Genomic DNA, 16,133 nt, shown 5'->3' with positions numbered 1-16,133 from the left:
CTCTGGCTATATGGACTGCCTTGGGGAGCCTGCCTGTATTACCCAAGGGGCTTGGGGGTGGGTAGATTTCTCAGTGTTGGCATGCTTTGAAGAGTTTAAATTTGCTCTGGATAGAATTATCAGGAAATGCAATCCACGGATATTTTCTACAGAGCATGGACCACAATCACCAAACCTTCCAGTGGAAATCGAACAGAACCATTATTTGAAAAACACTGTTCCTCCCTTTCCTCAAAACTCCATTAAGATCCATCTCCTTTAGAGAGACTTTTCAAAATGCCTCTATCATCAAGCCCCATGGATCACAGTGTAAATCAGTCCCTTCCATTTGTTGGACTTGTTTTTTTTTATCACTCACTTGACTCTAGTTTCATGGAAGGAGGAAAGGGACTCAACTATTTACTTCCTTTGAGGCATCCATTGTTCAAGTTCCCATATTATATCTCTCTTTTATAGGATATAACAACAGTGTTTTTACAAACGTTATCTCAGTTTATATAAGTACTGGTTTTCAGATATTGTAAAACAAACAAAACAAAACAAAACAAAAATTTACTTTAGATGTTAGGTCAAAGGGGAGCCATCTTGCCTAGGAGGTTATGCTCCAGCATTGCATGGTTATGTCCTTTGACTACAGTACAGAGGTTATGTCCTGTTCTGTAGCCAAAGGACACAGGTTATAGGAGGCTGACCCCTGGCCTCCAGGTGGACAGACTTCAAGGTAGAATTCATGCTCTAGAGACCCCATGGGATCCGGCTGGAGCGGTGCCCGGAGACCACCTCCTTGCTTAGCTCTTACACATGCCCTCTGTCCTGCTTTCCTTACTCCCCTTCTGAAATGCCTCTTCAATAAATCACTTCCACAAGGATCCCTGACTCAGCTTCTGCTTCCAGGGAACCAGACCTAAGATATCACCCTAATGCTCTCGCTCTACAAATGGGAAACAATCTAGGCAGACCAAAACTGTTCTGTATTAATTCGATAACTCTGCTGAGGAAAGGTGCTTTTCATAGGTAGGTCAAAACCCACTGGGATGAACATTTTAATTAAACAAGTGTATAATGTTCAAACAGTATTTTACTTAATTCCAGGCATAATGGCTAACATGGACATGTGTTTGGATAATCCCACTAGTGTATATACCCACACCTACCTTCACGGGGGCTGCATATTCCAAAAACAAGATCATCTTCAATGTGTTGCAGAATATCAAAATTCTCAACATAAAAAACCATCTCCGGCCTCCCGCTGATTTCCTCGAGCTGAGTGACATTGGAACCAAACACCCCCACAGAGTAGATAATTATGCCTTCTTGTCGAAGTGCTACTGCTGGGTCCTTGACTATGTCCTGAGCTTCACCGTCAGTGATGAGGATGAGAAACCTCCTGACATTGGGCCGGGCACCTTTGGCAGGGCTGAAGTACTGAGAAACGAAGGTCAGGGCACTACCAGTCAAGGTGGTTTCCCCAATGTGAGCCATCCGGTCTATTGCATTTGAAATTTCGTTTTGGGACATATATCTGTTGAGCTGGAATTCCTCCTTATTGATGTCACTGAACTGGACTACGCCGATCTGCACTCGATCTGCCCCAATCTGAGATTTGCTCACCAGGTTTTTCATAAATGTTTTCATTTTGATGAAGTTTTCAAGTCCTATACTGCCAGAACTGTCCACCAGAAACATGATGTCTGCTTTCATCTCTTTGCATGCTGTGTGGGAGAAGGCAAGATGTTTATTCAAGTTGACTTCAGGTCAAAAAGAAAGATTAAGGGTACACAAGAAAATCCAAAACACAAATAATTCTACATTGAAGGTAAGTGTGAGCTTGGTAAGGATTGCTAGCAGGTAAATAAAGACTGCAAGCAATAAAGGTGAGACTATTCTATTTGTTATTTAGAGCTTTAATATATAGTTCAGGATATCTCAACCCAGCACTACTGACAATTTGGCTGGATAATTTTTATCATGGAGGGCAGTCCATGCATTGTTGTATACTGTAGGACATTTGGCAGTGTTCCGACCTCTACCTGTTAGATGCCAGGGGCCCTCACCCAGTAATGACAACCAAAAATTTTCTAGACATTGCAGGTATCCCCCAAGTGGGTGAAAATCACCCCTGGTTGAAGACGACTAATATAGTTCTAAAAGGTTTCATATAAGTTTTATTAAAAAGCAATTTAAATAAACCTGAGATACTCTTTCAAAACCAGAAATCATTTTCAGTGTCTAATTATAGGTCTATCCTAGCAGGGATTTGTGGGAAGAGGCTAATCAATATTTATTAGGGAGAACTCCAAACATCTTTCTTAGTCTTTTTTTTTTTTTTTTTCATCTTTCTTAGTCTTAAGATATTAATTAGAACAACACTATAGTGGGCTCTTAATTTTGTTCTGGAGAACACAGCTACTCAAGTCAACAAACCTTGACTTTGAAATTTATATTGTTTCTCTAAATCTGCGATGTCAAGTACTACAAGAAGGTAATTGATGAGCTAAAGTCAAAAAGTAAAGCCACCATGTCCCCTACCTTCTTCAGCACAGATTTCTTGAACAACTTGGTTTCTTATGTCTTTTAAAGCATCAAAGTCATGCACATAGTACACCCTCTTGTCCTCGCCTGCAATTTCTCGCAGCTGTGTTTGGTTGGCCTCCTTGACCCCGATGGCATAAACGCGAATGAGTTCTTCTCTCAGTCTGTTTGCAGGCTCTAAGATGCTATCCTTGGACATGCCATTCGTCAGGACAACAAGATGACAGGGCACTCTGTTTCCTCGTTGCTTCTTTGCTTTTTGCAACAGCCCTAGTGTGAAATTTAGGGCTGCACCCGTGTTTGTGTTCCCACCCATCTGCCGAATGTTCTCAATGGCCTTTCCCAAGTCATGCTTATTAGTGTATTTATTGATCTCAAATTCCAGGTCCCAGCTGTCCGCATACTGAACAGCCCCAACCCGCACCTTTTGGGGTGCAATGTTGAACATTCCTACAACCTCGGACAGGAAGGTCTTCATTTCGTGGAAGTCTGTGGCCTGGGTGCTTCCAGAGCCATCAATGAGCAGATAGATGTCTGCTTCTTCAGTATCCACACAACCTAAAATGGAACCAGAAAATTGGCTGTGGCCCTTCTTCTGTGAAGAAGGAATGGGAATAGATGGGAATTAAAATAATACAAGAATCTTCAGATGAAAAAATGGAAAACAGCTTCTAGGCACAAAAGACACTCTGCTAGCTTAATGTAGGGAAATCTTAGCAACACTGGGGCCAAATGAATTGCTTCTGACAGTTTAAAACTATTTGGATAGTTCTCTCCCATGAATCAGAGCAAATCTGGATACAATAAAAGATTAGAAAGAATACTTGAAGGTGATTTTTACAAGTCACTTCCCTCATTAGTGAATAACAGCTCAGCAAACAGGCAAGCAGTTTGCTGGGAAACAGAAGTCATTTAACTGGATACTGTGGGCCGAGGAGCTCTTTTTTAAAAACTTGAACTATTTACTCCTCCATCTACTCCTAGACAGTTAACAAAACTACGATTTTGGCCAGTGTCCTTATTTGCATAGAACAATGACACTTTTATAGTAAACATGCTAGAAATCTCTGTTGGAGAATGTATACATATACATGTACACACACGTCTCCAAATTACATAGTAGGCATGTGTATATATGAAATATTGAAAACACATCACTCTCTGTCTCTCCAAACTCACAGATAGCTGAATAGTGCTTCACAACAAATCACTCGGCCCTCAAACCAAATCGCACTTCTGTTTCTTCTCCAAGTTGGAATTCGAGGGTGATGGAAGAAGGAAAGGAGAGAAAAGTACAAAAAGAAAGAAAAAAAAAAAGAAGTAAAGGCAAGAGCAGGGGAACACAAGAGGCAAAGGAGAAAAAGGAAAAGGCAGAAAAAGGACAGCGGCTGGCGTTCTGGGGTGTTTAGGAGTCATGGAGAACCCTGGTAACACCGCACAGAGGAGCAAGTAAAGGGGCAACCCCTGCTCCCCGTTTCAGCCCCTCAGTGGCTTGCATTCTTCCCCAGTTTATCCTCTGTGTGACCAAGTGAAAGTCAGAAGTGGGGAGCTAACTGATCCTCCCTCCGCACAGCATCCTGCCCGCCCGTTCTCTGCACAGCACATGTGAGACCCAGGAGGCAGAAGCGAAGGCTCTGAGCGCGCCTTCTCCCAGCTGAGGCCTTTACCGGATTTGAGCGTTTCAGTGCGTTCCGAGAAGACAGAGACAGTGAGCGTGATCTGGTTCCGCAGCTTCTTCAGGAACGTCTGGTTGTGCGCGGCCAGCTCGGAGAAGGTTTTCAGTTTGGACACGTGCTGCTCGGCAGGGTGAGAGGCGATCTTCTCCAGCTGGCTGTCGCTGGCCCCCTCTATGCCCATGGTGAAGATGGTCACCCCCTCGCGCCGGAGGTTAACAGCTGCCTTGGTCACGTTATCCTCTGAGGGCCTGTGGGTCACCAGCACCGCAATCTGGGGCACCCCCTGATTCTTCCGACTGCCGTTGCGTGCACTGAACACTTCCTTCCTGATTTTTCTGATGGCAGCCCCTGTGTAGGCCTTCCCGGCCCGGGGAGAGAGGTTCTGTATATTCTGGAGAACCTCCGACTTATTTACGCCCCTGCTGAGTGAGTTTATCACCTTCGTCTCATTGCTGTAGGTCACCAGGCCAACCCTCATGCAGTTTTCCTTTATGTCAAGGGCAGATACACTCTCTTCCAGGAATTCCTTAAGATAGTCAAAGTTCTCCTGGCTGCCGTTGACGGACACATCCAACAGGAACACCAAGTCAGCCACAGACGGGCCTTGGCAAACTGTGTGGACAAGGAAGGAACAAGTACAACTTTAGCTGGAGGTTTGGCATCTTGGCTCAGCATTACGAGGCATGGAGAATATCTACCAGAACCCGGTTCCACACTTAAAGAAGGCTGCATGCAAAGTGATCATGAAGCTGAGATCACAAGGTCCTACATTCAAGTACTGGATCTTAGCTCAACTCCCAGCTTTAATTTCCCTATCTGTAAAAACAGTATTTAGCTCATGAAATTGTTATGGGGGATTAAATATCATAATGTGCTTAGCATGGAGCCTAGTACATAAAAGTCACTCCGTGAATAGCTGCCACTGGGATCATATTAAAACATCATTAAAAATCAAGAGGTAGAGTCCAGATATTCCTAAGGTATGGTAATGGACTAGCAATTGCACTTCACGTTATTTTATTTGGGAAAGATGCTAGTAATAGGATTCATATTTTCATAGATTGCCACAAGAAAAGCATTCTCCATTATCAATAGACACTTATGCTGCCTCGTTGAAACGGATTAACTGGCAATCATGTGAGTTTCCTGTGTTACTTATTTACACTTGTACAGTTTGAGCAAATTATTTTTTACTGGCTCTCTCCTGCTCCTCACTTGAATGATGTTCATCAACATCTGGCCATTCTGTTAATACAAGAGGACAGACTAGGACCGCAGGTTGGAGGTAGAACAGAACACAGGGAAGCTCATCTAGAGCAGAGCAACAGAAGGGAGGCAGTGTGGGGATGTAGCTGTGCGGGCCTGGGGAATCCAAGCACCCGATCTACCCGATTTCAAACTACAGCCTGGCCTGGAGCCAGGCCATGTCACCTCAAAGGACTCCTGCCAAGTTTCTTTCTGTAGAAGCAGGGGTTTGGCCTACCTGAAGTTGTTTCTAGGCCTAACATTCTTGATTACATTATGTTGTTTCAGCAGGCAAGGATTTCATTAGGAACAAATTTACCTTTTAAATGAACCAGTAATAAAACTACATAGCAACTGAAGCCCAAGGAGACCAAAAGCTCAGAGGTAAGCTAGGTGGGAGGGAGCTGTTCCTGAATTGTAAGATGCGTCAATGACATGCAACCTGAGAAGTGAAACATAGAAAGCCATGGGGTCACTGGATTTACAATGGCCACCATCATTGGGTCCCCTTGAACACATGAATACTTAACATCTGAAAATGCAGCCCCGCTTTTGGTGAAAAGGGTCTTCATAGCTCAATCCTCTCCCCCTACTGATTTTTCAGAAGCATTTAATCATCATTCCTATCCACATGCCCTAAACCTACCTTCCACAAGAATGTCATCGGTGGCTACCTCCCTGTACTGGGTGGCTTCCTTGATGATCTGCGTCATGTTTGGGGCAAACGCTCCAAGGTCCCTGGCCGACCGCAGGTTGAAATGAAACTGCCCCGTGGCCATGGCCTTCAGCTCCTGCTCAGACGCGCTCTGCAGCCCCACGGAGATGATTCTCACCCCGTCTCCCCGCAGGGCCTTCGAGGCCTCCTCCACGTCATCCTCGGACTCGGCCGAAGCCAGGACCACCAGAATCGGGGGAAACTGCTTCTTGTCCCTCCCGCTGTCGGGCCTGGAGAAGTAGGTCCTGTGGGCCTCCCGGAGGGCTTGGCCTATGCGCAGGGAGCCACCAACGAAGCCGAAGTTCTTCTTGAGGTGGTTCAGCATGGGGTTCCTGCTCTTGAACGTGCCCAGCTGGAACTCACTGTGGAGCTGGTCGCTGTACTGGGCCAGGGCCACGCGGTACTTGTGGGCCTCGATGGGGAGGCTGCTGATCATTCTGTTGATGAATGTTTTCACAAGAGGGAAGGACTTAGCTCCCAGGTGATCGGAGCTGTCCACCAGAAACACGACATCTGCATACTCAGGACCTACGAACCCAGAAACATATAAACAAAGCAAGAACTTTAGAAATGTACTACCCTGTCTAATGCCATCTATATATAGAAAAACTAATTTTCCATGATTTGTATCTTTAATACCTTCCCAATGAACTGAAAATAATAGCCTGAAATTACACATTCTCTCAAGAAATCTGTATATTGGACTGATTCCTCACCCTCTGATTTGAGCTCATCACAAATTAGGCATCACTTTTGCATGGAATTAATTAAAAATAGGTAAATTTAGAGAAGTAAAAACCTTGGGTTTTTATAGCTTTAGTACAAAGCTAAACTTTTATAGTATGTGTGTGTGTATATAATATATATATATATATACGTATATATACGTATTTATATATACACAGTATATATAACTTAACTTTAGTGGCTGATTCACCCTCCCTCCCCCCCTTTTTTTTGCTTTCAGAATTTCACCTCAGTTTATATCAAGAGAATAAAAATTTTAATTGAGAATCACATTGCCTCGAATTTGTTAGAATGGAGAAATCTGAATGACACTCTTCCATTGTGATTCCTCTTTAAGCAATGCAACGGTGATCTAATTTATATACATATTGGTTTTGTATTCCCAAGAGTTAGACTGAAAGTTTAAAAATACCTAAAAATCATAAAAAATGTGACATATTTAAAGTTGTTTACAATATTTTTTGATGAACCAGATAAGTAAGCACTATAATTGGTCAATTTATTCTTACAAAGTAAAACTTGATAGAAACCAGTATGCTAAACCTAGGAAAGGGATTTATAGCTTTAGTTTATATTACAAACAAATAGGAATACAATACTTTGTTGACCTTTTCAGGCTTCATTCAATGCCAGGTTCAATGCTAGGTATATAGAATTAGACTTTTATGTTGATAGGAAATCACTGGGTTTAAGCACAAAATGTCATTCATTGGTAATCTGGTGGTTTGAATTCAGAGTTCTCACCACTTTAGTAGAAGATCTATTTTCTGTCTGGGGAAGGGAGGGAAAGGTCTGTCTGACTGATGGTGTAGATTTAAGAAAATATGGTGTAATGGAACAAAGAACAGAAGTTCTGGCTTTGTTATCAGCTAACTCCACCTGCTCTGTCAAACCATTCAATATACTCGGGCCTCCTGTTCCTCACCTTTAAAATGAGTGGATTCAATTAGAAAATATATACAGTCCTTCCTCACTCTGAGATTCTGATGAGCTGAAGTGGTTATAAGATACATTTCAGTTTAACTTGGGTGGCTCAGCGGTTTAGCACTGCCTTCAGCCCAGGGCCTGATGATCCTGGAGACCCGGGATCGAGTCCCATGTCGGGCTCCCTGCATGAAGCCTGCTTCTCCCTCTGCCTGTGTCTCTGCCCCCTCCCCCCCCCCGTCTCAAATAAATAAATAAATAAATAAATAAATAAATAAATAAATAAGTAAGTAAGTAAGTAAGTAATCTATAAGATAAATTTCAATCAAATTAAAATAACTTCAACCTCTTCCTGTCTACAACCGCTAGGAAACCAGCGTTGGCACCCCACTTGTGGTTTCATTCTCTTGATAGCAATATGATAGAGGCATAGAGGGTAATATTCTTTCCTGTCTTCTAAAGAACCTAATTTCAACCAGTTTGAGACTTCTTTGATGACTATATAGCCAGCATTGACTTCAGAGGAAGAAATACATGAGGGTGAATCAACATTGTTTTCCAAGAGAAGTCTGGAAATCCTACGAGGACTGTCAAGGAAGCCCTGCCCAAGGTGGCTAGACTTGGGATCAAAAGTGACCTTTCTGTTCATGAATGAACAGAAGAAAGGAAATGTATACAATATCTTGTATGAAGAAAGGAAATGTAGACAATTGGCACATGAGATAGATTTGGGTTCTGATATGGCCTGACATTATGTCTGAACCATAGAACAGCAGGGAAAAAGCACTGCCTCTCTTTAAAAAGCTTAATATCAAGCCCAGTGAAACATCAAAAGATGATATTTATAGAATAAAGTCTAGTTTCTCTCTTCAGAAGGTCTTGACTTACTTCCAAGGTCAGAGTCCTTGAGAAAACCATGAAAGCCAACATAGGTGGCCTTGGACATGGAGTGGCCAGTATAAGAACTCCCTATTTAGAGATGGTAGCGGCAGTGATGGGTACACCAGTATTTTGACTTCATGTCCACTGGATAAAGATTACTGACAGTAGACAGCTATGGAGCTTTCTCTTCAGGGCAAAAGCACTTTCTTTACAATAAGCAGACAGTTGAAATTGGAGCAAAATCTAGATACTTAACTAAGACAATATTTTGGCACAAATGAACTAGGAAGAGACAGGCCAAATTTTCCAGGCCTGAATCTAATATTAAGAGACAGAATTTTCATGCAAACTCCCAAAAGACCTAAAAGGGGTTGAAATTGAGGACAAAATAACAGTTCTCATATCTTTGTATCATAACTAAGGAATAACATCCAGAAACAAATGATCTTTAAAGGAACACAGGTTGACATCAAAAAGAAATTGAGCTACCATCCATATCATTAAAATCAAAGCAAAGCAAAATTCTTGATTTTTAAGTATGTCAAACTCATATTATCTATTTTCCCTAGTGAAGATTAAGGAAAAGAATTTTTTTTTTTTTTTTTTTACTTACCAGAATCTTTGTTCATAGAGACAGGAGAACAAATTATTATGAGGAATAAAATCAGCAGCATTTTCATACTATGACCTAAAAAATCTCCAACTTGAAATCTGAAAAGGCAAAAATATAAACACCTAAAATTGTTGTGAATATTATTTTGGAGTCAAGACATGCACATAAAAGCACACAAAATTTTACAGCAAACTGGGTGCCACAGAAGGCAGAATTTCTGAGTTTCTGAGCGGTGTGAAGTGCCCTAGGGAAAAAGATCCACAAACTGGACACAGCCATAGAAGATTTTCCTGGTTCAAGACCCTGTAGAAATATGAAATTTTGAATTGTCAAAGGAGGCAGCCAGCATTCTAGTTCCAACAATATTTTGTGTCTCCATTAGTCATTTTCCCTGTACCCTATGTTACCCTTGGTCCCCTCACTGCCAAAATAACTTAGAGTTCACAGCTGGGACACAGTCTAAGACTTGATTTGTAATTTCTCCATCATGAACATGTAGGTGTGTATCCTATTTGAGAAGTATTCTTAGATCTGGTCAAAATTCCATTTTTCTCTTCCTACACAATTAGAAAGCTAACCATTTTCTTTTATCCTTAAATTTGAGAGAAAGCATAAAAGTGGTGAACCTCCATTTTCCATATAGCTATCTTGCTCCTTGAAATGACTCCATTTGCACCATTTTGCTTCCAACTACCTAGAACTGTGTGAGGCAAGGGTTTTCCAATTCTACTTTGTCCTAAAGCATTTTCATCCACCTACTAGAAGTATTCACTTCATAGAATGAAATAAAATATTAAATATACTAAAAATAAATATTTTCATGAGGCAGGTTGGGCTTTATTCATTCATTCATCCACTCAATGAAAAAAAAAAATCAATGAATCCATATTAATGAACTAGTATCTCTGTTTCTTGCTTAATTCTTGCCCAAACATGAATTTGCAATATTATATATGGCTGTCTCACTGCTTGTCAGGCAGGCTCCTAGTACTTAGTACTTTATCCCTTCAGAAAAGGGACCTGTGCCATGCAAAATTCCATCCCCATTTACTCACCTACTCTATCATCCCTCTGACATTTTGGAATTTGGGACTCTGCTCTGTTCCTTCATAAGAAGCCTAGATGATATAAACTTTTCAGGCTGTAAGTCAATTTATCAATCCTATTCCAAGGTAATTTAGTGAACTGGAAGGGGTTCACAAGAGATTGTTTTTAGTTCAACCCTTTCATTTTTTTTTAAAGATTGATTGATTGATTTAAGACAGAGAGAGAGACAGAGAGAGGTGGGGGCAGAGACACCAGCAAAGGGAGAAGCAGGCTCCATGCAGGGAGCCCAATGTGGGACTCGATCCCGGGACTCCAGGATTGCGCCCTGGTCCAAAGGCAGGCGCCAAACTGCTGAGCCACCCGGGGATCCCCCAACCCTTTCATTTTTAGAGGAATGTTAGTCCTAAGTAGATTGCCCAAAATGAAAACCAAGCTGTGATATCTACAAACTTTCTGTTACTATACATGACAATGAGTTCTAACATTTATTGGGCCTTTGCTATGTGTCATGCCCTGTCTAACTGCTTTACGTTTGTTCTCCTGTTTGGTATTGATAACAAACCTGGTAGCAGGTGATATTATCCTTATTTTGCAGATAAGGAAACCGATTCATAAAAGGAAAGTAGGTAACAGACACAAAGTCACATTGATAAAATGGGCCACAGTTGGGCATAGAGACCACATAAGATCTGTTCTTGCAAACAAACCCTGCATCCCAAACTCAACATTGTGGAGACTACAAGTGTCTCCAAGTTTCTCTCTGAAAGTTAAAACCTGGATAGAAAAGTGAGGATTAGGAAAGGACACAATAATCCCAAAGCAGCATGAAGCATGTGGAAATTTCCCCATGCAGATGATCAATACCAGTGATACAACAAAGGCTGAGTTCTTTGAAATAGGATCTTGCAAAATAATTTTCTCACATCCTTTAAATGGAATACAAAATATGGGATGTTATAAATCTATAAAGTGTAGAATCCTACATGCAAAAGGTTTATCTTGAAGTGCATACATGCCATGTTTGTACAGTAAAACTAGTAGTGGGCTAAGCCTCCAAACTCATACTTAGAAGGTTTGGGATCATTTTGACCATATCAAAATATGGATAAACTGCCTATAATGTGTCTGCTGTTCTATTCCCAGACATGGCCAGGATTTACATAAATTTTTGAGATATCTGAATATTTTTTAAAAATTAAAAATACCTGAAGACATGAGGGGAGAATAAAGGAGAGATACTTATGTAAAGTAACAACATAAAATTTAAATTCATAGTACACTCCATCTTAACAATGAGATTATTATAGAAATACAAAAAAAAATACTCTCAAAGGCACAGTTCTCTTTAAATTTTGTTGTAATTCATTTATTCGGAATCAAACAAGCTAAAGTCAATACACTTCTTCTGGAAATTATATGCTATAAAAAGTTTTTAAAAAATCTGGATCTCTGTAAACTTTCTGTTGAGAGGTAGAATGTTTCTAATTTAAATCACAGCTGCAAAAGCAACACAGCCACCAAACCCTTGGCTTCAAACCCAGAATGTTTAGAACTTGTGCAACACCTCTCTTGAGGCTATTAAGAACCAGGGGTTTCAGGGAGACCTCTGCCCCATGCAAGCCAATTCATAATCTAGGACAGTCTTCAAAAAAAAAAATTATTAACAGCCCAGAGAGGACTGTAAAGAGACTTCAGCAAAATTGAGATAAAGGCCATTTTTTCCTTTAAAATGATTATACAAGATACATCATTTGTAAGCATATGGATTTTATTTTTCTTCAGAAATAAGAATATTGTCAGCTGTTGCACCGTAAGAAATAATACTGGGTCTGTGCTCCAAAGTTCAGGGTAAATTGTCACTTGCCTATTTACCCTCACCCCCATCTCTTCACTATTTCCCTTCCTTGAGCCATTCTACTTCTCAGAAATCAAAAGGTAGAAAGAAAAATATTCAAAGAGGGACTTAATGTACAAGCTGAAATGCTGCAGCACAAATCCTTGGCACATGATAAGAACAAGTAAACAGTGAATCAATGATGGCAAGCAGTACAAAACACACAAGTACTCTTGGGGCAAGCAAGCTGCATAGTTTTACTGCTAAGGTCATGTTTTCCCCCCAACTGTAGTTTCTAGAATCTCAAAAAGAGGCAGTATAGATTGATCATTTTGAACAAGGTCTTTAGGACCTTGCCATTTTGTAAAATGGACACTTGTGTGCAGAGTACACACATACATATATAAGTGCTCCTACACACACACACACACACACACACACACACACACATACACACACACACTCTTTCACACGTTTATACACAATGGAATATTACTCAACCATCAAAAAGAATGAAATCTTGTCATTTGCAAGGACGTGGATAGAGCTAGAGAGTATTATGCTAAATGAAGTCAGTCAGAGAAACACAAATATCACATGATTTCACTCATGTGTGGAATTTAAGAAACAAAACAGGAGAACATGGGGGGAAGAAAAGAGGCAAACCAGAAAATAGAATCTTAACTATAGCAAACAAATTGAGGGTTACTGGAAGGGAGGAGGGGGGAGATAGGTTAAATGGGTGATGGGTATAAGGAGGTCACTTGTGATGAGCACTGGCTGTATGGAAGTGATCAATCACTAGATTCTACACTTGAAACTAACACTACACTGTATGTTAACTAACTGGAATTTAAACAAAAACTTGAAAAATAAGTATTAAAAATCCTAAATTAATCATTAGCAAATCAACTCCTTCAGTATATGAAAAAAGAATATGCCGTTATCAAGTTGGGTTTAGCTCAGGAATACAAGGATTGCATTTCAAAGATATAATCTAAGTCTGTAAATCTAAATACGTATTTACAAAATGCATGAATACAACTTACCACTTTAAGAGACTAAAGAAAATAAAAAGTAAATGCAAAACAAAACCCATTCAAAATCATAATTTTAAGGAAAAAAACCCTCTAACAAACCAGGAATAGAAGTAAACTTAATCTGAAAAGAACAAATTTTAAAAATCTGTAGTATATATCATCCTAATGAGGACATTTTAGAAGTACTCTTTTTTAAAAAAATTAAGTGTAATTTACAGTTTATTAATTTCAGGTGTACAATATGATTCCACAATTCTATACATTACTCAGTGTTCATCATAATAAGTATACTCATCAGTATACTCTTAATCCCCTTTATCTATTTCACTCATCCTCCCACTCACCTCCCCTCTGGCAACCAACAGTTTTTCTCTGCATTTAAGCATCTGGTTTTTGTCTTTTGTTGGTTTCTTAAATTCCACACATGAGTGAAATCATATGGTACTTGTATTTTCTGCCTGCCTTATTTCATTTAGCATGAATACCCTGTAGGTTCATCCATGTTGTTGCAAGTGGCTACATCTCATTCTTCGTTATGGTTAATATTTCATTGTATATATACATATCACATCTTCTTTATCTATAGATGGGTTGTTTCCATATTTTGGCTTTGTAAATAATGCTGCAATAAACATAGGGAGGCATATATTTTTTTAAATTAGTGTTCTCATTTAAAAAATTTTAAAATTTATCTATCTTATTTATTTGAGAGAGAGAGAGAGAGAGAGCAAGAGAAAGAAAGAACATGAGCAGGGTGAGGAGTAAAGGGAGACGCAGACTCCCTGCTGAGCAGGGAGCCTGATGTGGGACTCAATCCTGGACTCTAGGATTATAACCTGAGCCAAAAGCAGACACTAACTGAGCCACCCAGGTTCCTCCTCATTTTTTCTTGTAAAGTTATTTATTTATTTATTTATTTATTTATTTATTTATTTATTTATTTATTTAAGAGAAAGAGAGTAAGTGGGCACGAGTGGGGGAAAGGGCAGAGAGAGAATGTCCAACCAGATTTCTACTAAGCACAGAGCCTAATGTGGAGCTCCATCTCACAACCCGACCCATGAGATCAGGACCAGAGCTGAAATCAAGAGTTGACGCTTAACCAACTGAGTCACCCAGGTGCCCCATAATGGTTTCATTTTCCTTTGGGTAAATACCCAGCAGTGGAATTGCTGGATCATATGGTAGTTCTATTTTTAAGTTTTTGAGGAACCTCCATACTGTTTTCCCCAGTGGCTGCACCAATTTGCAGTCCCACCAACAGTGTACCATAAAACTCCTAGAAGAAAACATAGGCAATAATTTCTTTGACACAGCTGCAGAAACATTTTTCTAGATGATCTCTTCAGGCAAGAGGCAAAATTAAGCTATTGGAAGCACACTAAAATAAAAAGTCTTTGTATAGAAAAGGAAACCAAGAAGGAAACCCAGTGAATGGGAGAAGATATTTGCAAATGATAAATCTCATAAGGAGTTAATATAAAATTAACTTAAATATAAATATAAAATATAAGATGAACTTACACAACTCAACACCAAAAGACTCCAAATGATCAGATTAAAAAATGAGCTGAGGACCCAAATAAACATTTTTCCAAAGAAGACATGCAGATGGCCAACAGACTCATGAAAAGATGCTCAACATCACTCATCATCAGGGAAAGACAAGTCAAAACTACTATGAGCTATCACCTTACACTAGTCAGAATGGCTGAAATAAAAAAAGACAAGAAATAATAAGTGTTGGTGATGATGTGGAGAAAAGGAATCCTCATGACTGTTGGTGGGAAGTACTCCCTTTAAAATGAGGAATCAGAAAAGGTGGCCCTCCTTCACTCCTAGGTTCTAGCAAAATTAAATCCATAAGGATTGAAAAAAAGAACAAGAACACATAAAATTGTCATTGTTTGCAAGTGACATGACTGTTTAAATCTATAGCCAAATTATTAAAAATAGCAAATATTTTAGGTCTCTCCATATAGTATCAAGATATAAAATTCAATTGTATTTCCACATAACTAGAAAACTTAAGTCTTTTTGTAAGAGTCAAGTTAATAAAGCATCAATATAGGGGCACCTGGTTAGCTCAGTCAGTTAAGCATGCAACTCTTGGTTTCAGCTCAGGTCATGATCTCCTAGGTTATGGGATCAAACCCTGCATCAGGCTCCCCACTCAGCAAGGAGTCTATTTGAAGATTCTCTCCCTCCACTTCTCCCCCCACTCTCTTTCTCTCTCTCTCTCTCTCTCAAAAAAAAAGTATCAACATATCAAATATCAAGAAAAACATTAAAGTACACAAAAGATTGACCACAAAATGTATAAAACTTTACTGAAGGATGAGTGACCAAAATAAAGAGACAGAAATGATGTCAACTCTACAATCTCTTTAATAAGATAGAAGCAAATAGAGTAATTCCTAACTCATTTTATGAAGGTAGCATTGCCCTAATACCAAAACCTAATAAACACATTGCAAGAAAGCAATAGACCAATCTGTCTCATGAACATAGATGTGAAAATCTGCAATAAAATTTTAGCAAATCCAATTCAACAATGTATGAAAAGAATTATACACCATGGCCAAATGACATTTATTCCAGTAAGCAAGTCTGGTTCAACATTTGAAAAATCAATGACCATAACCTATCACATCAATGGTCTAAAGAAAAAAAATTACATGATCATGTCAACAAATATAGAGAAATAATTTAACAAAATTTAATACCCACTCATGATAAAAAATCTCAGTAAATTAGGAATACAGGGAAAATTCCTCAACTTGATAAAGAATATCTACAAAAAACCTATAGCTAACATCATAGTTAATGGTGAGAAACAAAGCTTTTTAAGTTTAGGAACAAGGGAAAGTTGTCCTCT

The 16,133-nt window shown here is 39.6% G+C and overlaps 1 protein-coding gene across 1 annotated transcript in view; it reads right to left on the bottom strand.

The window, feature by feature from the left end:
* The window catches only part of COL6A6 (collagen type VI alpha 6 chain), a 140,374-nt gene that overhangs the window by 99,148 nt on the left and 25,093 nt on the right, over nt 1-16,133 (bottom strand). Inside the window, exons 2-6 of the mRNA XM_025449030.3 lie at nt 9,335-9,432; nt 6,100-6,696; nt 4,200-4,820; nt 2,530-3,090; nt 1,155-1,712 (exon numbers count right to left, since the gene is read on the bottom strand). Of these exons, the coding sequence (XP_025304815.2) occupies nt 1,155-1,712; nt 2,530-3,090; nt 4,200-4,820; nt 6,100-6,696; nt 9,335-9,401 (2,404 nt within the window). The 5' untranslated portion in view covers nt 9,402-9,432. The remainder of the gene's footprint in view (nt 1-1,154; nt 1,713-2,529; nt 3,091-4,199; nt 4,821-6,099; nt 6,697-9,334; nt 9,433-16,133) is intronic.

This window comes from Canis lupus, chromosome 23 (genome assembly GCF_003254725.2).
Source record: "Canis lupus dingo isolate Sandy chromosome 23, ASM325472v2, whole genome shotgun sequence".
Taxonomy (NCBI): Eukaryota; Metazoa; Chordata; class Mammalia; order Carnivora; family Canidae; genus Canis; species Canis lupus.
Note: the sequence above shows the minus strand (reverse complement) of the source record. Positions and strands in the feature narration are given on the sequence as shown.